At 44.1% G+C, this 23,471-nt stretch overlaps 1 protein-coding gene across 1 annotated transcript in view; it reads left to right on the forward strand.

Annotated features, from left to right (window-relative positions):
• LOC139266620 (triadin-like) overlaps positions 1-23,471 on the forward strand; it is a 563,562-nt gene that overhangs the window by 271,377 nt on the left and 268,714 nt on the right. The window contains exon 18 of the mRNA XM_070884212.1: positions 16,192-16,230. Within this exon, the coding sequence (XP_070740313.1) occupies positions 16,192-16,230 (39 nt within the window). The remainder of the gene's footprint in view (positions 1-16,191; positions 16,231-23,471) is intronic.

Consider the following 23,471-nt stretch of genomic DNA (forward strand, 5'->3'; position numbering starts at 1 on the left):
CTACCATGCATTTGCCCACGCACCTAACCTGTCCAAGTCACCCTGTAGCCTCTTAGCATCCTCCTCACAGCTCACACTGCTACCCAGCTTAGTGTCATCTGCAAACTTGGAGATATTACATTCAATTCCTTCGTCTCAATCATTAATGTATATTGTAAATAGCTCAGTTTCCAGCACTGAACCTTGCAGTACCCCACTAGTCACTGCCTGCCATTCTGAAAAGGACCGTTTGTTCCTACTCTTTGCTTCCTGTCTACTAACCAGTTCTCTATCCACGTCAATACATTACCCCCAATACCATGTGCTTTAATTTTGCACACTAATCTCTTGTGTGGGACCTTGTCAAAAGCCTTTTCAAAGTCCAAATACACCACATCCACTGGTTCTCCCTTGTCCACTCTACTAGTTACATCCTCAAAATATTCGAGAAGATTTGTCAAGCATGATTTCCCTTTCATAGATCCATGCTGACTTGGACCGATCCTGTCACTGCTTTCCAAATGTGCTGCTATTACATCTTTAATAATTGATTCCAGCATTTTCCCCAATACCAATATCAGGCTAACCGATCTTTAATACCGTGTTTTCTCTCTCCCTCCTTTTTTAAAAAGTGGGGTTACATTAGCTACCCTCCAATCCATAGGAACTGATCCAGAGTCTATAGAATGTTGGAAAATGACCACCAATGCATCACTATTTCTAGGGCCACTTCCTTAAGTACTCTGGGATGCAGAGTATCAGGCCCTGGGGATTTATCGGCCTTCAATCCCATCAATTTCCCTAACACAATTTCCTGACTAATAAGGATTTCCTTCAGTTCCTCCTTCTCGCTAGACCCTCCGTCCCCAATATTTCCAGAAGGTTATTTGTGTCTTCCTTAGTGAAGACAGAACCAAAGTATTTGTTCAATTGGTCTACCATTTCTTTGTTTCTCATTATAAATTCACCTGATTTTGACTACGCGTTGTGCCGGTGGTGAAGTGAGTAAATTTTTTAAGTGGTGGATGGGGTGCTGATCAAATGGGCTGCCTTGTCTTGGATGGTGTCGAGCTTATTGAGTGTTGTTCGAGCTGCATTCATCCAGGCAAGTGGAGAGTATTCCAATAAACTCCTGACTTGTGCCTTGTAGATGTTAATGTTGTACCTTTGTTTAAAAAGGGATAAAAGGATAGACCGAGTAATTACAGGCCAGTCAGCCAAATCTCAATGGAGGGAAAATTGTTGGAAAAAATCCTGAGGGACAGGATAAATCTTGTGGCTACATGAGCAGGTCAGAGGCTGGGTATTCTGTGGTGAGCGTCTCACCTCCTGACTCCCCAAAGCCTTTCCACAATAATTATGTGGCTGGTCAATGGTGAGCCTCAGGATGTTGGTAGTGGGATATTCGACAATGGTAATTCCATAGAATGTCAAGGGGCGGTGGTTAGACCTTCGCTTGTTGGAGGTAGTCAGACATGACCTTCCCTTAACAAATCCATGCTGACTGTCCTTGATTAATCCATGTCTTTCCAAATGAAGATTTATCCTGTCCCTCAGGATTTTTTCCAACAATTTTCCCACCATTGAGATTTGGCTGACTGGCCTGTAATTACTCGGTCTATCCTTTTATCCCTTTTTAAACAAAGGTACAATATTAGCAGTCCTCTGACACCACACCTATAGCCAGAGAGGACTGGAAAATGATGGTTAGAGCCTCTGCTATTTCCGCTTTTGCTTCTCTTCAGCCTGGGATACATTTAATCCTGGCCTGGGAATTTATCCACTTTCAAAGCTGCTAAGCCCCTTAATACTTCCTCTCTCACTATATTTATCGCGTCTAATATTTCACACTCCTCCTCCCTCATTGCAAAGTCTGCATCGCCCCTTTTTTTTATGAAAACAGATGCAAAGCATTTATTGAGAATTATACCCACATCTTCTGCCTCCACACACAGATTTCCTTTATGGTCTCTAATAGGCCCCACTCTTTCTCTAGTTATCCTCTTACTCTTAATGTATTTGTAAAACATCTTTGAGTTTTCCCTGATTTTACTTGCCAACATTCTTTCATGGTCTCTCTTTGCTTTCCTGATATCTTTTTTAATTGCACCCCTGCGCTTCTTATACTCCTCTAGAGTTTCTGCAGTATTGAGTTCTCGGTATCTGTCATAAGCTTCCCTTTTTTTCTTTATCTTACCCTGTATGTCCCTTGACATCCAGGGTACTGTAGATTTGTTTGCCCCACCCTTATTTTTTAACGGACCATACTTGCTCAATACCCTCAGGATCTCCTCCTAGAATGCCTCCCACTGCTCTGACACTGATTTACCATCAAATAGCCGTTTCCAGTCCGCTTCAGCCAAATCCCATCTCAGCTCAGCAAAATTTGCTATACCCCAATTGAGAACCTTTATTCCTGGTCCACCTTTGTCCTTTTCCATAACTACCCTAAATCTAACTAAATTATGATCACTTGCACCAAAATGCTTTCCCACTGATATCCCTTCCACCTGCCCCTCTTCATACCCTAAAACCAAGTCCAGAACCATCCCCTCCCTTGTTGGGCTTGTTACATGCTGGCTACAGAAGTTCTTCTGAATGATTTTAGGAATTCTACACCCTCTGCACCATTTACACTACTTTTTTCCCAATTAATATAAGGTTCTTGAAATCCCCCACGATTACAGCTCTGTAGTTTTTGCACTTTGCAGCAATTTGCCCATATATTTGTTCTTCTATCTCCCTCTGACTGTTTGGGGGTTTATAGTACACCCCGAGTAGTGCCCAAGTAGTGTGATCGCCTCTTTTCTGTTCTTCAATTCAACCCATTTGGCCTCGTTTGATGACCCCTCTAACATGTCATCCCTTCTCACAGCTGTAATTGTTTCTTTAATTAATACTGTGACCCTCTCCTCCTTTTTTTACCCTCTTTTATCTATCTGAAAACCCTGTTACCAGGAATATTGGGCTGCCATACCCGCCCTTCTTTCAGCCATGTCTCAATAATAGCTATAATATCGTACTCCCAAGTGTCTTATCTGTGCTCTCAGCTCATCTGTCTTATTCCCTATATGACTTGCATTGAAGTATATACCATTTAGTGGTGCCAAACTCCCGTGTTGCCTATTTTACAGCCCTTGTTTCCTCTGTCTTCCAAATTCACTTTCTACTTTTCTGCTGCCCAATTCCAGCTTTACTTCTCTCCTTACTGAATTTATTCCCTGGATGTCATCCCCTTGCCAAGCTAGTTTAAACCCTCCCCAACAGCACTAGCAAACCTTGCAGTGAGGCAACTGGTCCTGGCTCTGTTGAGGTACAACCCGTTTGGTTTGTACAGTCCCACCTACCCCAGAAACAGTTTCAATGCCTCAGGAATCTAAAGCCCTCCCGCCTACACCATCTCTCAAGCCACGCATTCATCTGCTCTATCCTCCTATTTCTGTACTCACCAGCACGTGGAACCGGCAGTAACCTGGAGATTACTACCTTTTGAGGTCCTGCTTTTTAATCTCTCTCCTAGCTCTCTAACTCTGCCTGCAGGTCCTCATCCCTCTTTCTACCTATGCCATTGGTACCGATATGGACCACGACCTCTGGCTGTTCACCCTCTCCCTCCAGAATGTCTTGCAGCCACTTGGTGACATCCTTGACCCTGGCACCAGGGAGGCAACAAACCATCCTGGAGTCACGTCTGCGGCCGCAGAAACGTCTGTCTGCTCCCCTGACATTTGAATCCCCTACCATTATTGCTCCTCCATTTCTCTTCCTCCCGCCCTGTGCAGCTGAGCCACCCGTGGTGCCATGGATTTGGCTCTGGTTGCACTCTCCAGAGGCACCATCACCCCCACCAGTATTCAGAATAGATGGCCTCAGAGGACTCCTGCTCTACCTGCCTAGTCTTCCCCTTCTGTCTGGTGGTCACCCATTCCCTCTCTGCCTGCATACTTTTAAGCTGCGGGGTGACCACCTCTAGAAACGTACTATCCATGTAATTTTCAGTCTCGCTGATGCACTGCAGTGACTCCAGCTGCATCATAAACTCCGAAACGTGGAGCTCAAGTTGGTGCAGCTGGAGACACCTCCTGCACATGTGGTCTTCCAGGCTACATGTAGTGTCCAGGACTTTGCACGTGGCACAGGATGCGCACTCAATGGGACTGAGCTGCCCTGCCATGTCTCTAGTAAATAAATTAATTAAAAAACATTTTTAGTATACCCCACTGCCTTTAGTAAAGACTAAAAGACAAGAGACAAAAGAAAAGTGATACTCACCGGCCTCGAATCTGAATAGCAAAGAAAAAACAATGTGACCGTTACCAATCAATCACTTTCCTGCTTTCCAGTGATGTTACACCTTGAATCTTTCCACCTCTTATCCTCCCAGGTCGGTTGGTGCTGCTGCAGCCTCCGGGGCGAGCTTCTCCCGCTCTCAGACTCACTCGAGCTGCTGTGGACCGCACCTTTTATCCTCCGCCGCTTCTCCCATTCTTGGACTCGATGGTGGTGAACAAGCAAACAACTAATGGGAGGAAGAGGCTCCATGAACATTCTCATCCTCAATGATCGCAGAGCCCTGCACTTTAGTGCAAAAAATATGGCTAATTTGTTCACAACCAGCTTCAGTCAGAAGTGCCAAGTGGATGATCCATCTTGGTCTCCTCCTGAGTTCCCCACCATCTGAGACCGAGAGCCATGTGACTCTTTGTCAGCCGGCATGTACCATGATGGGCTGAAATGGCCTCCATCTGCGCTGTAAATTTCTGTTTCTATGTTTCTATGTTAGAGTTTCTACGGGTACATAAAAAGGAAAAGAGTGGCTAAAGTACATATTGGTCCCCTAGAGGATGAGACTGGGGAATTAATAATGGGGAACAGAGAAATGGCAGAGAGTTTGAACAAATATTTTGTATTGGTTTTCACGGTAGAAGACACTAAAAACATCCCAATAGTGGATAATCAAGGGGTTATAGGGAGGGAGGAACTTAATGAAATCACTATCACTAAAGAAGTAGTACTCGGTAAAATAATGGGATTAAAGGTGGACAAGTCCCCTGGACCTGGTGGCTTGAATCCTAGCGTCCTAAAAGAAGTGACTGCAGAGATAATGGATGCATCGAATCTATCAAAATTCCCTTGAATGAAGGGACCAAGTGTAATATAACTAAGTTTGCTGATGATACAAAGATGGATGGGAAAGTGTAATGTCTGTAAGATGTGGATGTATTGTGTACTGCAACTGCAGAGTTAATAATAAACAGAACCAGGCTGTTCCGGAGGCATCCAACAGAGCTGCCTGCCATGTTAGTAGCTGTGTGTGCTGTGCTCTGTGAATATATTACATTTGACGATGAGGATGGGATTTTTTTGGATGATTTAAAGCTTAAATTTTGATGGTGAAGGATTCAGCCAGCCGACAGAGAGACTTTGGAAGTTTCTGTCTTTGGAAAAAGCTACAAAAATCCAAGGTAAAATACAGCACACGGTGTGAGATTAAAATGGCAGGTGTAATCGGACATTTGGGGGAATATAGACACAACCGGGAACGTTTTAAAGCGTATGTGGATCAGCTAGAAATGTATTTCACTGCAAATAACATAATTGAAGTTCCAGATAATGCAGTCCAGAACCGAGCTGTGTTGGAACGTAAGAGAGTGATTTTCTTATCGGAGACAGGTCCGGCATTATACGAAACCCTTGTAAATCTGCTTGTGCCTGACGAGCCAAAGGACACAACGCTTAAAGAGATTTTAACGAAGCTGGAGCAACACTATAACCTCAAACCATTAGAAATTGCTGAAAGGTATCGTTTCGGGATTCGGAATCAACAGACTGAATGAAAGTATCAGTGATTACATCGTAGCATTAAAACAGCTATCGATGCACTGTAATTTTGGAAACTTTCAAAACCAAGCATTACGGGATCGTTTTGTTTGTGGGGTGAAAAATGATGCGATCAGAAGGAAGTTATTGACGATGGATGACTTGACTTTTGAGATTGCTTGTCAGACAGCGAGGTCGCTGGGCTTAGCCGAACAATATTCCCGAGAATTAAATAATAATTACGGTCGTCAGTCAACCGAGGGGAATCACCTGCAGGTTCAAAGTAAAAGACAGTGGGGGCCCAAAGTCTCAGAAACTGGAAATTCTAACAGAGCGTCGAAGTCGTGCTATAGGTGCCCGGGACAACACATTGCTCAAAGTTGTCCATACGTGAAGGCAGAGTGTTTCTTCCCAGAAAGACTGGGCATCTTGCGAAGGCCTGCCGACTGAAGGGTAAATCAGCGTTCAAAGCTATGAGTCCAGCATTCAAAGTTATGAGTAGAAATCCCAAGAGACTACATAGCATGGAAGAACAACAACAGGATGAGGAGATGTTAGAGTTACACGTCATTAGGAGCACGAGGTTAACGGACAGCGATTCGGAAAGTATCAAAATCCAAATAGCTGTTGCGGGATTCAAGATACCAATGGAAATCGACACGGGTGCATCCGTGAGTGTAGTACCAGAGTTGCTTACCTCGACAAATTGCGTGATTTCCAATTGGAGAAATCCAAGATAGAGCTGCGAGGCTACTCGGGAGAGAAAATTCCTGTGGTAGGTCGTATCACCGTACCGGTGAAATATGGAGATCAATTTCAGAACTTGCCTCTAATAGTAGTGAAAGGAGACAAGCCTGCCTTACTAGGAAGAAATTGGTTGAGCTCACTGAAGCTGGATTGGAGTAAGATTTTCTGTGTGGAAGCGAGATTTTCATCAATGGATGAGGTTATCAAGAAGTATTCGAAGGTGTTCTGCGAAACGGGCAGTCCGATCCAAGGCTTCAAGGCGAGTATCAGGGTACAGAAGAACGCTAGATCGGTTTACTACAAGCCACGTTCCGTACCATATGCACTCAAGGAGAATGTTGAGCAAGAACTCAAAAGACTAGAGACTGAGAACATTATTTGTAAGATAGATCGATGAAATTGGGCTACACCCATTGTTGTTGTACCTAAGTCAGATGGTAAGGTAAGATTGTGTGGTGATTATAAAGTAACCGTAAACCAGGTTCTAGAGGGTAATGTCCCCAATACATTGCCGAATATAGAAAATTTGTTCACAACACTGACAGGTGGTCAGATCTTCTTACGAATGCCTACTTACAGCTTGAACTAGATGAGGAGTCCAAGTCATGTTTGACTATAAATACTCATCTAGGCCTATATCAATTTAATAGGCTACCGTTTGGAGTGTCTTCTGCCCCTGCCATATTCCAAGGGGTGATGAACCAGATTTTGCAAGGTATTGAAGGGCTAGTATGTTATTTGGATGACATTCTAATTTCAGCACCAAATAGGCAAATTCATAATAACATATTGAATGAAGTTCTCAAATGGCTAGAGAAGCTCCTAAGTGTGAGTTATTTAAAAACTCAGTGGAGTACTTAGGGTACAGAGTAGACAAAGATGGTTTACATCCGACCAAGGAAAAACTGGATGCAATCAGAAATGCACCCACTCCCAGGAATGTCACTGAACTTCGTTCATTCTTGGGTCTTTTGAATTATTATGGGAAGTTCCTACCAAATTTGGCTGCAGTATTACATCCACTGAATGAACTTTTTAAAAAAACAGGTCCACTGGAAGTGGTCAAAAGAATGCGATACAGCTTTCATGGAGTGTAAAAGCAAATTGGTAGAGACCACCATGTTAGTTCACTATGACATATCTAAGGAGATTAAGCTAGCATGTGATGCCTCTCCATATGGAGTTGGTGCAGTGATCTCTCATGTATCACGTAGTGGGGAGGAGAGACCAATTGCTTTTGCTTCACGCACTCTCAGTGCCAGTGAGAGTAATTATGCGCAAATTGAAAGGGAAGCTTTGGCATTAATTTTTGGGTTCAAGAAGTTTCACAAATAGTTGTATGGTCATAAGTTTACCATTGTTGCGGACCATAAGCCCCTAACAGCAATCCTCCATCCAAAGTCCCCAGTTCCAACATTAGCTGCAGCCCGAATGCAGAGATGGGCTTTGATTTTGTCAGCATATACATATGATATTGAATACAGACAATCAGCTGATCACAGTAATGCTGTTGCAATGTCTAGATTGCCTTCTCCATCACAAGTTACACCCGATAGGGAAGAAGTGTTTTATTTTTCATACATTGATGAACTGCCAGTCACAGCTGAAGAGATTGGTAGAGCAACCAAACGTGACCCAATGATGTCAAAGGTGTATGAGTATATTGCAAATGGATGGCTTAACCAGGTAACAGACAAAGGTACACATCCATTCTTCATTCGTAGGAATGAATTATCAGTCAATAAAGATTGTATGATGTGGGGTGCAAGATTGGTTATACCAAATAATTTCAGGTCCAATTATTAGGAGACCTCCATGATCAGCACCTGGGAATGTGCTTGACCAAGAGTTTTGCACACAGTTATTTATGGTGGCCAGGTCTTGATAAAGATATAGAGTACATCGTGAGTCAGTGTATGACATGTCAATCGGTAAGCAAGCAACCACAATCAGTACCATTACAGCCATGGAAATGGCCTCCTAGGGTGTGGCAAAGGCTACATATTGATTTTGCTGAGTTAGAAGGGCAACAATTGTTCATTGTGATTGATAGCCATTCGAAGTGGGTTGAGGTGTTTCCAATGCGGAAAATAACAAGAAGTAAAACATTTTCTTCATTTGGCCTCCCTGAAGAAATTGTTTCGGATAATGGACCACAATTTCGTTCAGAAGAATTTGCACAATTCACGAGCAAAAATGGTGTAAAACATACCAAGGTTCCACCATACCATCCTGCTTCGAATGGTGCAGCAGAGTGCACTGTACAAATTGTAAAACGTGCCCTCATAAAACAAATGTTAGATCCAAATCCAAGGAAACGACAGTTGTCATTGGATCACAAATTCGCTAATTTTTTGATTACATATCGAAATACTCCTCATACAACTACTGGTAGAACATCAGCAGAGTTGTTTCTCAAATGACAGCCACGAACCAGATTCTTGTTGTTAAGGCCAAATTTGGCACAGTCTGTCGAAGAGACACCATTAAGACAGAAAAAGAATCATGATAGAGTAGAGTAAAAGCGAGAAGTGTGAAATTAAACCAGAAAGTGAGAGTGAAGAACCATCACCATAAATGGTTAAAGTGGTTACCAGGAAGAGTGGTGAAGATATGTGGTCCTCGCACATATTTGGTAAAGATGTTTGACAATGGACAGGTTAGGTTTGTTCATATTGATATTTTACCTACAGACATGGAAGGAGTTGAAGGTGGGAATGATTCAATTATTTCTGACTCATCAGATAGTTTTGATAAACCAGTAGCAAATCCTAAATCCAATGTACTAGAAACAAATCCAGGAGAGAATCAGAATGAAAGTATGAGTCCGAGTCAGGAAAACAAAGAGCCTGAAGTTAGTGAGTTCAAATAAAAATCAAGGAAATTCCGTGGAGGAAAACGTTCCTCAGGATGAGCCTCGAATGAGTGTGAAATCGACACCATGTTTGAAAGGTTCTGTTCGAGAGCGAAGGTATTCTCTTTAAAACAGAAAACAAGTGGTAAAGTTAAATTTGTAAATATGGAAAAAACAATAAGTCTATATCCCGTGTTATGTATAAAAATGAAAGTTATGTATGATGTTTGTTATAATAACTTCTTCATTAAGGAGGGAGAGGTGTAATGTCTGTAAGCTTGTAATGTTTGTAGCTCCACACTGTGGATGTGGACGTATTATGTACTGCAACTGCAGAGTTAATAATAAATAGAACCAGACTGTTCCGGAGGCTTCCGACAGAGCTGCCTGCCATGTTAGAAGCTGTGTGTGCTGTGCTCCGTGAATATATCACAGAAAGAAAATTGTGAGGAGGACACAAAATCAGCAAAGGGATATAGACAGGCTGAGTGAGTGGGCAAACATTTGGCAGATGGAGTACAATGTAAGAAAATGTGAGGTTATCCACTTTGGCAAAAAAAATTGAAAAACAATTTATAATTTAAATGGAGAAAAATTGGAAAGTGCTGCAGTACAGAGGGACCTGGGGGTACTTGTGCAGGAAACACAACAAGTTAGTATGAGGTACAGCAAGTAATCAGGAAGGCAAATTGAATGTTTGCCTTTATTACAAGGAGGATAGAGTATAAAAGCAGAGAAGTCCTGCTACAACTGTACAGGGTATTGTTGAGGCCACACCTCGAGTACTGCATACAGTTTTAGGAAGGATTTATTTGCATTGGAGGCTGTTCAGCGAAGGTTCACTGGGTTGATTCTGGAGATGTGGTGGGGGGTTGACTTATGAAGATAGGTTGAGTAGGTTGGGCCTATACTCATTGGAGTTCAGAAGAATGAGAATTGATCTTCTCGAAACATATAAGATAATGAGGAGGCTCGACAAGGTGGATGCGGATAGGATATTTCCACTCATAAGGGAAACTAAAACGAGGGGGCATTGTCTCAGAACAAGGGGCCGCCCATTTAAAACTGAGATGAGGAGGAATTTCTTCTCTCAGACGGTTGTAAATCTGTGGAATTCTCTGTCCCAGAGAGCTGTGGAGGCTGGTTCATTGAATAAATTTAAGGCAGAGATACACAGATTTTTGAATGATAAGGGAGTAAAGGGTGATGGTGAGCGGGCAGGGAAGTGGAGCTGAGCCCAAGATCAGATTAGACATGATCTTATTAAATGGTAGAACAGGCTTGAGCAGCTAAATGGGCTATTCAAGCTCCAATTTCTTATGTTCTTATGAACAATTGCTGTCCTTCTAGCTCAGAAAAATCTACATGTAACCTTTGCACACCCTGGGAGGACATTTTCTTGGCTGTAATGCTACTGATGGTGGTTTTTTGGTCACCGATTGACATGTTGTACACTGACTGATGGTGTACTCTATCTCTTTATCTAAAACTGGCCACCATAAGTAACTGCGTGCAAAACTCTTAGTCAAGCACATTCCCAGGTCCAGGTGCTGGTCATGAATTCTCCTAACAATTTGAACCAGAACTTATTTGGGATAACCACTCTTGCTCCCCACATGATACAATCTTTATCCACTGACAATTCATTCCTCCGAATGAAGTAGGGATGAATTTCTTCCTATGACACCTGGTTTGGCCATCCATTTGCTATGTAATCATACACCTTTGACATCACTGGGTTACATTTGGTTGCCCTATCAATCTCTTCAGCTGTGACTGGCAGCTCATCAATGTATGAAAAATAGAACACTTCTTCCCTATTGGGTGTAATTTGTAATGGGGATGGCATCCTGGAATTAGCATCAGAATTACTGTGATCAGCTGATCATCTGTATTCAATGTCATACATATATGCTAACAAAATCAAAGCCCATCTCTGCATTCAGGCTGAAGTTAAGGTTGAAACAGTGGACTTTGGATGGAGGATTGCTGTCAGGGGTTTATGCTCAGTCACTATGGTAAACTTACGACCAAACAAGTATTTGTGACTCCAAAAATCAATGCCAAAGCTTCCCTTTCGATCTGCACATAATTCCGCTCACTGGCACTGAGAGTGCATGAAGCAAAAGCAATTGGTCTGTCCACCCCACTATCTAGTACATGAGAGATCACTGCCCCAACTCCATGCGGTGAGGCGTCACATGCTAGCTTGATCTCCTTAGATACGTCATAGTGAACTAATATGGTACTCTCTAGAACCTGGTTTATGGTTACTTTATAATCACCACACAACCTTCTCTTACCATCTGACTTGGGTACAACAACAATGGGTGTAGCCCAATTACTTAGATCTACCTTAGACATAATGTTTTCAGTTTCTAGTCTTTAGAGTTCTTGCTCAACTTTCTCCATCGGATATGGGACGTGGCTTGCAGTAAGCTGGTCTTGCATCCTTCTGTACTTTGACAGATGTGGATCGGACTGCCTGTTTTGTGGAACACCTTTGGATATTGCTTGATGAAGTCATCTTTTGATGCAAATCACGTTTCCACACAAAAAATCAAATTCCAATCCAGCTTCAGTGATCCCAACCAATTTCTACCTATCAAGGCAGACTTGTCTACTGCCACTACTATGAGAGGCATGCTCTGAAACTGATCCTTGTATTTCACTGGTATGGTGATACTTCCTACAACAGGGATTTACTCTCTTGAACAGCTTCGCATCTCCATCTTTAATTTCTCCAGTCGAAAATCGTACAACTTGTTGAGATATAGCGATTCTGGTACTATGCTCATGGATGCACCAGTGTCGATTTCCATGGGTATCCTGGTTCCTGCAACGGCTACTTGGATGACGATACTTTGCAAATCGCTGATAGATACATTCATGCTCCTGATGGCGTGTATCTCCAGAACCTCCTCGTCCTGTTGTTTCTCTTCAATGCCATGAAGTGTCTGGTGATTTCTACTTCTCGCATTGAAAGTTGGTTTACTCTTCAGTCTGAACGCCTTTGCAAGATGCCAAGTTTTCTTGCAACAGAAACATTCTGCCTTCACATATGGACAGCTTTGAGTGATGTGTTGTTCCAGGCACCGATAGCATGACTTCAATGCACTGTTACCTTGGCCCTTGGGGCCCAACCGCCTTTTACTTTTAGCCTGCAGCCAATTCACCTTGGTTATCTGATGACTGGAAATGGTGCAAAATTCTCAGGAGTATTGATCGGCCATATCCATCGACATAGCTTTCTGACAACCTAAATCAAAGGTCAAGTTAGAGGTTGTCAATAATTTCCTTCTGATTCCTTCATGTTTCAACCCACAAACAAAGCGGTCACGCAATGCTCGGTCCTGAAAGTTTCTGAAATGACAGTGAATGGATAGCTTTTTTAAAGTTACAATGTTCCCACTGATACCCTCATCATTTAATTGATTTCATGTTCCAAAATGATAACTTTCGGCATTTCCAGGGGCTCAGGACTGCAGCGCTGTTCTAATTTGCTTAGGATCTCCATCAGTGGCGTGTCGTTTGGCTTGACAAGAACAAGCACATTTTTCAGAGTTTCATACACCTCTGGGCCTGCTTCAGTCAAGAAAATAGCCCCTTTCCTTTCTAAAAGCACCCGGTTACAGTTTGCATCATCCGAGTCTTCGACGATAATATTCACAGTGAAAAAAATTTTTTAGCCCCTCCACATATGTTCTGAATGTCTCTCGGTCGCAGTGGAACTCACCCTTATTATTCCCATAGGCTTGGCCATCTGGACTCTGACAGCATTGACAGTTCAGCCAAGTTTGCTTGAAATTTACATTGGATTTTCAGCTGTTCTGCAAAACCAAGAATCTCTTAAAGTCACACCGTCGGTTCGCAGGATTATCCACCAATAAAAATTTCAGCTAGGGAATCCAAAAATTGCTTCTTCGTTGCCAAACTGTGATATCTTCAGACATGGCTACAGAAGCACACACACTTACAAGATGGCTCCAAACAGAACTGTGACCCCATGGCCTTTTATTGTTATTGCATCCAGAATTATTACATCTGTAGTCCACCAGAGGAAGTAATCCACTAGTCCACAACAGAAGGCATAAGGAATACATACCTTTATTAGCCGAGGCATAGAATACAAGAGCAGGGAGATTATGCTTGAACTGTATAAAACACTATTTAGGCCACAGCTAGAGTACTGCATGCAGTTCTGGTCACCACATTACAGGAAAGTTGTGATTGCACTAGAGAGGGTACAGAGGAGATTTACGAGGATGTTGCCTGGACTGCAGAATTTTAGCTTTGAGAAAAGATTGGATAGTCTGTGTTTGTTTTCTTTGGAACAGAGGAGGCTGAGGGGAGATCTTATTGAGGTGTATAAAATTATGAGGGACCTGGATAGAGTGGATATGAAGGACCTATTTCCCTTAGCAGAGAGGTCAACAACCAGGGGAGATAGTAATTGATAGGAAGTTTAGAGGGGATTTGAGGGGAATGTTTTTCACCCAGAGTGTGGTGGGGATCTGGAACTCACTGCCTGAAAGGGTGGTAGAGGCAGAAACCCTCACCACATTTAAAAATTACTTGGATATGCACTTGAAGTGCCATAACTTACAGGGCTATGGACCAAGAGCTGGAAAGTGGGATTAGGCTGGATATTGCTTGTTCGATTGACGCGGACACAATGAGCCGAAATGGTCTCGTTCTGTGCTGTAAATTTCTAGGATTCTATATTGGGCACTTTGGAGGCATCCTTTGCAGATGCCTAAAACATGTGTTGGCCGCCTTGAATATGGGAGTCTAATTGGAGGTCTAACGCCTGTTTTAAGACCCAAGCTAGAAATTAATTTACTCGGAACACAGCTGCCACCACAAAGGTAATTTTTTAAAAGTCCTTACCTGCTGGGAGGAGCACTAAACTCCACCCTACTCCACATTAAAAGTGTGAGCTGCTGCCAGAAAAATGAAATGACATCAATAATTAATAACAGTATCATAGCCACCCCCAGACTGGAGGCAATTAGTCAAGTGTACCTGAAAGCAACAAGTTCAGTTCCCTATGCCGGCAACCCGATTTTTGTGCACTACATTTTCTTTTAAGTATTACGACATGCAATGATTCTTTTAAAGCTGTTCGTCAGCTTCTATGAGTTTTATATGTCATGTACGATTTCATTAGTTCCTTGACTTTAATGTTAAGTAGGTGGCCACTTCATAATGTGCTTGAAGAAGCTGAACAGCTTGCTTAGAATGAATACTGAAGGGTATAGATCTAACAAAGCTTTCCATTTTTTTAAAATCGAGCAACTCACCTCTGCCCTGTGCTTCAGATCTGCTGCGAATATCTACTTGGGTTCAGTGATGTCAGTCATTCCTTTAAACGATCTGGTCACCTGCTTCTTTACGGCTTTCCACCAGGTGCTCCCTGGGAGTACAGAATTGGCCCTTAAAAGTGAGAACATAATGGAAAGGAATACAAAAAATGGATGATAGAAAAAACAGAAACATTATGGTATGGTCCATCTGGCTGATCAAATAGCTCAAAAAATACCATATGCTTCTCCATCTCAATTTCTTTCTCTGTCCAATATCTATCCAGTTCCCTCTTGCATTTGTTAATTGCATCTGTCTGCACAGCTTACTTGGGCACTCTGTTTCATATAGTCATCAACCTCATTAAATCAAAACCATCTGTTCACCTTCCTTCTTCTAGCTATGAGGCCCATGCACAATTTGTAATTTTGGCAAACAATTATTTAGGTTTTGTTTATTTATTCTGTTAATATTCCCAGTTTTCATAGCCTCTCCTAGTAGCTCAGTTGCTCATTTCAAGGTATCAATTTTGTCAACTTTTTCTGTACCCCCTTTCATGCCAGGATGTTCTCATAGTGTCAATGGTGGCTCAGTGGGTCACCTCTCGCCTCTGAATCAAAAAGTTGTGGGTTCAAGTCCCACTCCAGGGACTTGAGCACAAAAATCTAGGTTGACATTCCAGTATAGTGCTGAGGGAGTGCTGTACTGCCGGAGGTGCTGTCTTTCAGATGGGATGTTAAACTGAGGCCCTGTCTGCTCTCTCAGGTGGATGGAAAAGATCCCATGGCTCTTTTTCAAAGAAGAGCATGGGGAGTGATCCCTGGTGTCCTAGCCAATATTTATCCCTCAATCAACATAACAAAAACAGATTATCTGGTCATTATCACATTGCTGTTTGTGGGAGTTTGCTGTGCACAAATTGGCTGCCGCGTTTCCTACATTACAATAGTAACTACACTTCAAAAAGTGCTTCATCGACTGTGAAGTGCTTTGAAACATCTGGTGGTCGTGAAAGGTGCTATATAAATGCAAGTCTTTCTTTCTTTTCATTCATTGTAGTACTGTAGAGTTGCATACAGTACGACAAGTGAGGCCAAAACCAATATTTTATACAGGTTCTTTATCAGCTCCTGACATAGGAAGCCATGAGGAGCAACATCCTTACCATTCTGGGGGTGACCCGGCACCACACCACACTCCCGATGAGGTCAGTATTTCCAGCCTCTTCAGTGGGGAGGAGGTGCACGTTGTCAAAGCCCAACTCTTCCAGGCACTCTTGCTGATCCCAGGGATTACATCAGGAACAATGGCAAAGTTCAGCCGCCTATGTGATCCAGGTGTAATCGCTGGAATTGTACTCCAGACCAGTATTTTTAAAGCCACGGTGATTCTCGTTTACTATTCTGTATTTTGTCGATGCTTCATTAATTCCTCCTTCGTGATGCCTTCTAAAGTTTTACGTTAAATTTAATCTTTTCCTTTTGCAGAAAAAGAAAAGAAACACAAAATGACTGCTGCTGGAAAAGGTAAAGAGTTTTCAGATTGCCTTGTCACAGTGCTGTTGTATTGGCTGACAGTAAGAGAAATACTTGCAGTAGTTCCCGTTCTGAGTCCTGTTGGAGTGGATACTCGGTGATACTGAGTGATGCTGATTCATGTTTGGAAATGCACTTTCACTTCTGTGACCCCAGTTTAAATAGACACAAAAGAGGAGGACGTGCATTAATTTGCGTTTTCTGGTGGATATTCAATGACATTCATTTTGACTCAATTTCAGTCTATTTTTCACATCAATATAAGTGTTTGGAAAATGCTCTGAATTGAACACTAACAGCAATTTCATACTTTTATTCAAAAAAAACCCTGAGGATAGTGAATGTGGGTAAGGGAAGTAACATATGATTAAAAGGGATAGGAGAGCTATATAAATTGCATTGCAATAGGAAATGCTGGAGCCCAGCATTGCATGTAGCCATTTAATATCTGATGTGCCAACCCCAGCACTGTGTCAACCCTGATTTTGAAGAATACAAACAAGCACATACATGCTTCCCAGCTATTGCCCTTTGCATGGTTTTCGTGCCATGTCACATCGACGTGTCATAATATTTTGGTCCATCAGTAACAAGAACTGTAAAGTCCTGTCCCCTCAGTACAGATTCACACGAGGCATGTAGTGAAGTCAAGGTCACTCTGGACCTGCACCTTTATTTCACAGCTCTGGAATGCTGCACTTGCCTGAGACCTGTCCTTATATACCTGTCTCTTGCAAGTGCACCCCTGGTGGTAAGGTATGCTGGTGGTTACAGGTCATATCTTATTTCAGTCATGTATAGCATGTTAGGATACAGTTATATATAATAATGTAAGATACATGACATCACCCTCCCCCAAGGTCTTATTGTCTTTATATGTTCATTCTCTCAGGTGGTCTACGCTCTCGCGTGGAGTGTCTGAGTTGTGGTTCAGTTGTTTGCCTTGGTGTCTGTTTTTCTTTGGGTGTGTTTGCTGGTATCTCGCCTGGGCTGTCTGTTTCGATTGATGTGATTGTTGTTGACTCGCCTGGGCTGTCTGTTGGGATTGCCCTTTCCTCAGGTTGTTCGCTCTGCCTGTCCACCAGGTGTGGTGCGAGTTCCACATTGTAGTCTGCCTCTGGTTCCGCAGTGTTGTTGGTAAATCTGCTTTTGACTTGGTCTACATGCCTCCGGCAGGTTTTGCCATTGTCCATTTGTACTACCAGTAGCCTGTTTCCTTCCTTGCTCGTTACTGTCCCAGCAAGCCATTTGGGACCCCTGCCATAGTTTAGTACAAACACTTTGTCCCCTATCTCATTCCATCTCCCCCTCGAACTTCTGTCATGGTACTCAGTCAGCTTACGGCGCTTTGCCTCAACGATTTTGTGCATGTCTGGGAGGATTAATGAGAGCCTTGTTTTTAAAGTCCTTTTCATCAACAGTTGCACGGGGGGATCCCAGTCAGTGAGTGCGGATGAGATCTGTATGCCAGCAGCAGTCGCGACAGGCGACCCTGCAGTGTGGGACCTTGGATTTTAAGCATGCCTTGTTTAATGATTTGCACTGCTCTCTCCGCCTGGCCGTTGGAGGCTGGCTTGAATGGTGCCGTCTTGACGTGATTTATGCCGTGGTCAATTATAAAGTCTTCGAATTCTGCGCTGGTGAAGCACGGACCATTGTCACTGACCAATATGTCAGGGATTCCGTGCGTTGCTAACATGGTTGCGAGGCTCTCCACAGTGGTGGAGGTTGCGCTCGAGTTTAAAATGGTGCATTCGATCCACTTTGAAAATGCATCTACAACTACGAGGAACATTTTGCCCATGAATGGGCCTGCATAGTCTACGTGCACCCGCGACCACGGTTTGGTAGGCCAGGGCCAGGGGCTCAGTGGAGCCTCCCTGGGGGCATTGCTGAGTTGGGCACAAATGGTGCACCTTCGGATGCAGAGCTCCAAATCCGCGTCAATACCAGGCCACCAGACGTGGGATCTAGCTATGGCCTTCATGAGAACGATCCCCGGGTGCTCGCGGTGGAGCTCCCGGACAAATGCCTCTCTGCCTCGCAGAGGCATGACTACTCGGCTGCCCCACATCAGGCAGTCTGCTTATAGTGATAGCTCATGCATGCGCCTGTGAAAGTGTTTTAATTCCTCGGGGCAGGCATCGCGAGCCTCTGCCGAGTCACCGGTTAGGACACATCTTTTTACTAAGGATAACGTGGGGTCGCTGGCCGTCAAGGCTCTGATTTGGCGAGCCGTCATGGGCGAACCTGTGGACTCAAAGGCATTGATTGCCATGACTATCTCACAGTCCTGTTCGTCAGACCCTTCCGTGGTCGCCAGGGGTAGCCTGCTGAGCGCGTCAGCACAGTTGTCTGTGCCTGGTCTGTGCCTTATGGTATAGTCATCGGACGCCAGCATGAGTGCCCACCGTTGAATTCGCACCGAGGCATTGGCGTTTATTGCCTTGCTCTCGGATAGGAGAGACGTGAGGGGCTTGTGGTCGATTTCTAACGTGAACTTGGCCCCGAAAAGGTATTGGTGCATCTTTTTGACTCCGTACACGCACGCGAGCGCCTCCTTCTCTACCATTCCGTACCCGCGCTCCGCCCGCGAAAGTGACCTGGAGGCATAAGCTATGGGTTGTAATTTGCCCGCACTATTGACATGTTGCAAAACGCATCCGACCCCATACGCTGACGCATCACATGTGAGAACTAGCTTTTTACCTGGGTCAAAGAAAGTCAAAACACTGTTGAAACACAGAAGGTTGCGTGCCTTATTGAAGGCGCGTTCCTGGGCATCCCCCAAAACCAATCTCACCCCTTCCTGAGTAGCACGTGGAGAGGCTCCAGCAGCGTGCTTAAGTTCTGCATAAAGTTCCAAAGTAATTGAGTAGCTTGAGAAAGGCGTGCAGTTCTGAGACATTCCGGGGCCTGGGTGCCAGGCGAATTGCTTCTGTTTTGGACTCTGTTGGACGGATTCCATCAGCGGCAATCCTTCTGCCCAAAAATTCAACCTCGGGTGCGAGAAACAGGCACTTGGATTTCTTGACTCGTAGGCCTACCCGATCCAACCGCTTTAGTACTTCCTCCAAATTACGGAGATGGGAGTCGGTGTCCCTGCCCGTGATAAGTATGTCGTCTTGAAATACAACCGTCCCCGGGATGGACTTGAGCAGACTCTCCATGTTGCGCTGGAATATGGCAGCTGCCAACCTGATGCCAAATGGGCATCGATTGTACATGAAAAGGCCTCGATGTGTGTTGATGGTGGTGAGTAGCTTGGATTCCTTGGTCAATTCTTGCATCATATACGCAGATGTGAGGTCTAATTCTGAGAAAAGTTTACCTCCAGCCAATGTGGCAAATAAGTCCTGCGCTCTGGGCAGCGGGTACTGGTCCTGCAGGGAGACTCTGTTTATGGTAGATTTGGAGTCCCCACAGATTCATACGGATCCCCAGTCGCTAAATTCCACAGGTGATATAATGCATTCCCACAGAAGCCTGTCTAGTTCATGTTCAATCTTTTCCCTCATCACATAGGGTACAGCTCTGGCCTTGTGATGGACCGGTCTAGCATCCTGTGTGATGTAGATTTTGACTTTGGCCCCTTTGAAAGTGCCCACACCTGGCTGAAATTGCTTTATAACTGTTGAGCAGGAGGTCCGTTCCTCTAATGACATGGCATGGACATCATCCCATTTCCAGTTTAGTTTTGCCAGCCAGCTTCTCCCCAGCAGTGTTGGGGGGTCTCCGGGGACAATCCACAGGGGAAGTCGGTTCACTGTCCCTTTGTATGTGACAGAGAGCATGGCACTGCCGAGGACTGGTACGATTTCTTTGGTATAGGTCCTTAGTGTGGTGTCAACCCTTGTGAGTTTTGGTCTGTCTCTTTTATGCGGCCACAGTTGTTCAAAGTTGTTGAGCACCCATGAGAGATTGACTCGCTCCCGTATCCAACTCCATGTTGACAGATATCCCGTTGAGTAGGACCCTCATCATTATAGGAGGCATCCTATTGTAGGAGCAATGGCCATTGATCGTGTTGACCCGCTGTACATCGGTGTCCCGGGTACTGTCCCCACCATCTTCTGGTCCGCTTTCCGACCCATTCGATTCGTATACCAGCCAAGCTGCCGTTTTTTTGCACATGTGGGCCAAATGCCCTGTATATTCACAAATTCTGCAAACAGCCTGCTGAAATCGACATTCCCTTGATGATTGCCCACCCCCACACCTCCAGCACCAACCTGTTCTATTGTTTAAAGTGTTCCCAAAGAATGAGCTGCGCCTGGCTGATCTCTCTTGAGCTTTTCTCAGTTTGTAGTTGATTGCTCGCATTGTGGGTTGATGATGTGTGAACGGCCATTCCTGTGGCCCTCGATGGCTTCTGCCTGCTGTCGAGAGCCTGTTCTCCCGGTTTTGTCTGTGTGTGGGGGTAGAAGCTTGTTTCGTGAACGTCTTGTTCCGATATTTTGTTCGTTGTCGTACCTGCATTGTAAATCAACCTCATTTCGTCTTCCCCTACCAAGAATGTCTGTGCAACCAGTGCTGCTGCCTCTAAGGTCAGGTTCTTGGTCTCTATGAGCTTTCGGAATATGCCTGCATAGCCTATTCCTTCAACCATGAACTCATTGAATGGCGGTGCAGGCTAGAAGGGCTGAATGGCCTGCTCCTGCACCTATTTTCTATATTTCTATGTTTCTATGTTTCAATGAAAAAGTCCCTCAGCATTTCTCTCCTCAGTTCATCGGAGAACTCACATAAACTAGCCAATCTCCGCAGTTCCGCCACGAAGTCGGGTATGCTCTGGCCCACACAGCGTCTGTAGTTGTAGAACCTGTGTCTGGCCATGTGTAGGCTGCTCGCTGGCTTCAGGTGGTCTCTTACCAGTGTGCTCAATTCTTCAAACGACTTGCTTGCTGGTTTCTCGGGTGCCAACAGATCCTTCATTAAAGCGTATGTTTTCGAGCCACAGCTGGTCAAGAGATGGGTGTATAATAATGTAAGATACATGACAAGAACAACAACAGCTTGCATATATTTAGTGCCTTTAATAGATAATGTGTTTCATAGAATTTAGATTTGAATATAGGGAGTATGATTAAGAAGTTTGCAGATGACACTAAAATTGGCTGTGTGCTTGATAATGACGAGGAAAGTCATGGGCTGCAGGAGGATATCAATTTAGTGGTCAGGTGGGCAGAGCAGTGGCAAATGGAATTTAATTCAGAGAAGTGTGAGGTAATGCAATTTGGGGGGCTAATAAGGAAAGGGTGTACACGTTAAGTGGTAGGCCACTTAATAGTGTAGATGAACAAAGGGACCTTGGAGTGTATTGTGTTCCTAACACAGATGAGACTGCACATGGAGGTTAAATTAACAGTGACCTCAGTCTTTATTAAGACACTCCAGAGTGAGGAACAGGCCTTAGGGGCCGGCTTTTATACAGTGCTCCCAAGGGATGCTGGGATCCCTTGGGACTTCAGGGGATGCACTCCCTGGTGGCAAAACATGGGAGTGCATGCTTTACAGATACACAACAGAGTTCTTGTCCACAGATCCCTGAAAGTAGCAGGTCAGGTGGATAAGGTGGTTAAGAAGACATACTGAATGCTTGCCTTTATTGGCTGAGGCATAGAATATAAGAACAGGGAGGTTATGCTTAAATTGTATAATTATTTGGTTAGGCCACAGCTGGAGTATTGCATGCAGTTCTGGTCGCCGTATTATAGGAAGGATGTGATTGCATTCGAGAGGGTGTAGAGGAGATTTACGAGGATGCTGCCTGGAATCTTAGTTATGATGACAGATTGGATAGGCTGGGTTTGTTCTCATTGGAACAGAGGAGGTTGAGTGGAGACCTCATTGAGGTGTACAAAATATTGAGGGGCCTGGACATAGTGGATAGTAAGGGTCTATTTCCATTGGTGGAGGGGTCTATTATGAGGAAGCATACTTTTAAGGTGGTTGGTGGAAGGTTTCGAGGGGATTTGAGGGGAGCCTTCTTTACGCAGAGGGTTGTGGGGATCTGGAACTCACTGCCTGGAAAAGTGGTGGATGCAGAAACCCTCACCACTTTTAAGAGGTGGTTCGATGGGCACTTAAAGTGCCGTAACCTGCAGGGATACGGACCTAGAGCTGGTAATTGGGATTAGACTGGATGACCTTTTGTAGGACAGAGCAGATATAATGGTAAGTACTGCAGGGAATAGAATACGGCCAGGGTGATCTCCTGGACTAGTTTTGATTGCCTTGATGGGTCGGAGAGGAATTTTCCCAGATTTTTTCTCCCTAAATTGGCCTTGGTTTTTATCAGTTTTTTGGCTCTCCCAGGAGATCACATGGCTCCGGTTGGGGTGGAATGTAGAATGTTTTAGTAGAAGGGGTGTTGTAGTTGTGGTGAGGCAGATTGTTTGGGCTGGGTGCTCTTTGCCTTTCCGTCATTGTTCATAGGTTTATATGTAACCTTTAGGGCTGCTGACCAAGGGCCGTGTGGCTCTTTGTTGGCCAGCGTGGACACGATGGGCCGAAATGGCCTCCTTCTGCGCTGTAAATTTCTATGTTTCTATGTTTCTATAATCAGACAATAATGGATTCTATACCAAATAAATATATATTAGGAGGGGTGACAAAAAGTTTGGATAAAGAGGTGGGTTTTAAGGAAGGCCTTAAAGAAGGAAAGGGTGGTAGAGATGTTTAGGGAGGGAATTCCAGAGAATAGGGTCTAGATGGCTCAAGACATGTCGCCAGTGGTTGAATGAGGGATTGGGGAATGCACAAGAGGCCAAAGTTGAAGGAACGCAGACATCTCGAAGCAGTCGCAGGACATTTGGATAAGCAAAATTCGGTCAGGCAGAGTCAGCATGGATTTATGAAGGGGAAGTCATGTTTGACAAATTTGCTCGAGTTCTTTGAGGATGTAACGAACACGGTGGATAAAAGCGAACCAATGGATGTGGTGTAATTGGACTTCCAGAAGGCATTTGACAAGTGCCACATAAAAGGTTACTGCACAAGATAAAAGTACATGGGATTGGGGGTAATATATTAGCATGGATAGAGAATTGGCTAACTAACAGAAAATAGAGAGTTGGGATAAATGGTTCATTCTCTGGTTGGCAACCAGTAACTAGTGGGGTGCCGCAGGGTTCAGTGCTGGGACCCCAACTATTTACAATCTATATAAGCGACTTGGAAGAAGGGGCCAAGTGTAACATAGCCAAGTTTGATGATGATACAAAGATAGG

This window comes from Pristiophorus japonicus, chromosome 7 (assembly GCF_044704955.1).
Source record: "Pristiophorus japonicus isolate sPriJap1 chromosome 7, sPriJap1.hap1, whole genome shotgun sequence".
Classification (NCBI taxonomy): Eukaryota; Metazoa; Chordata; class Chondrichthyes; family Pristiophoridae; genus Pristiophorus; species Pristiophorus japonicus.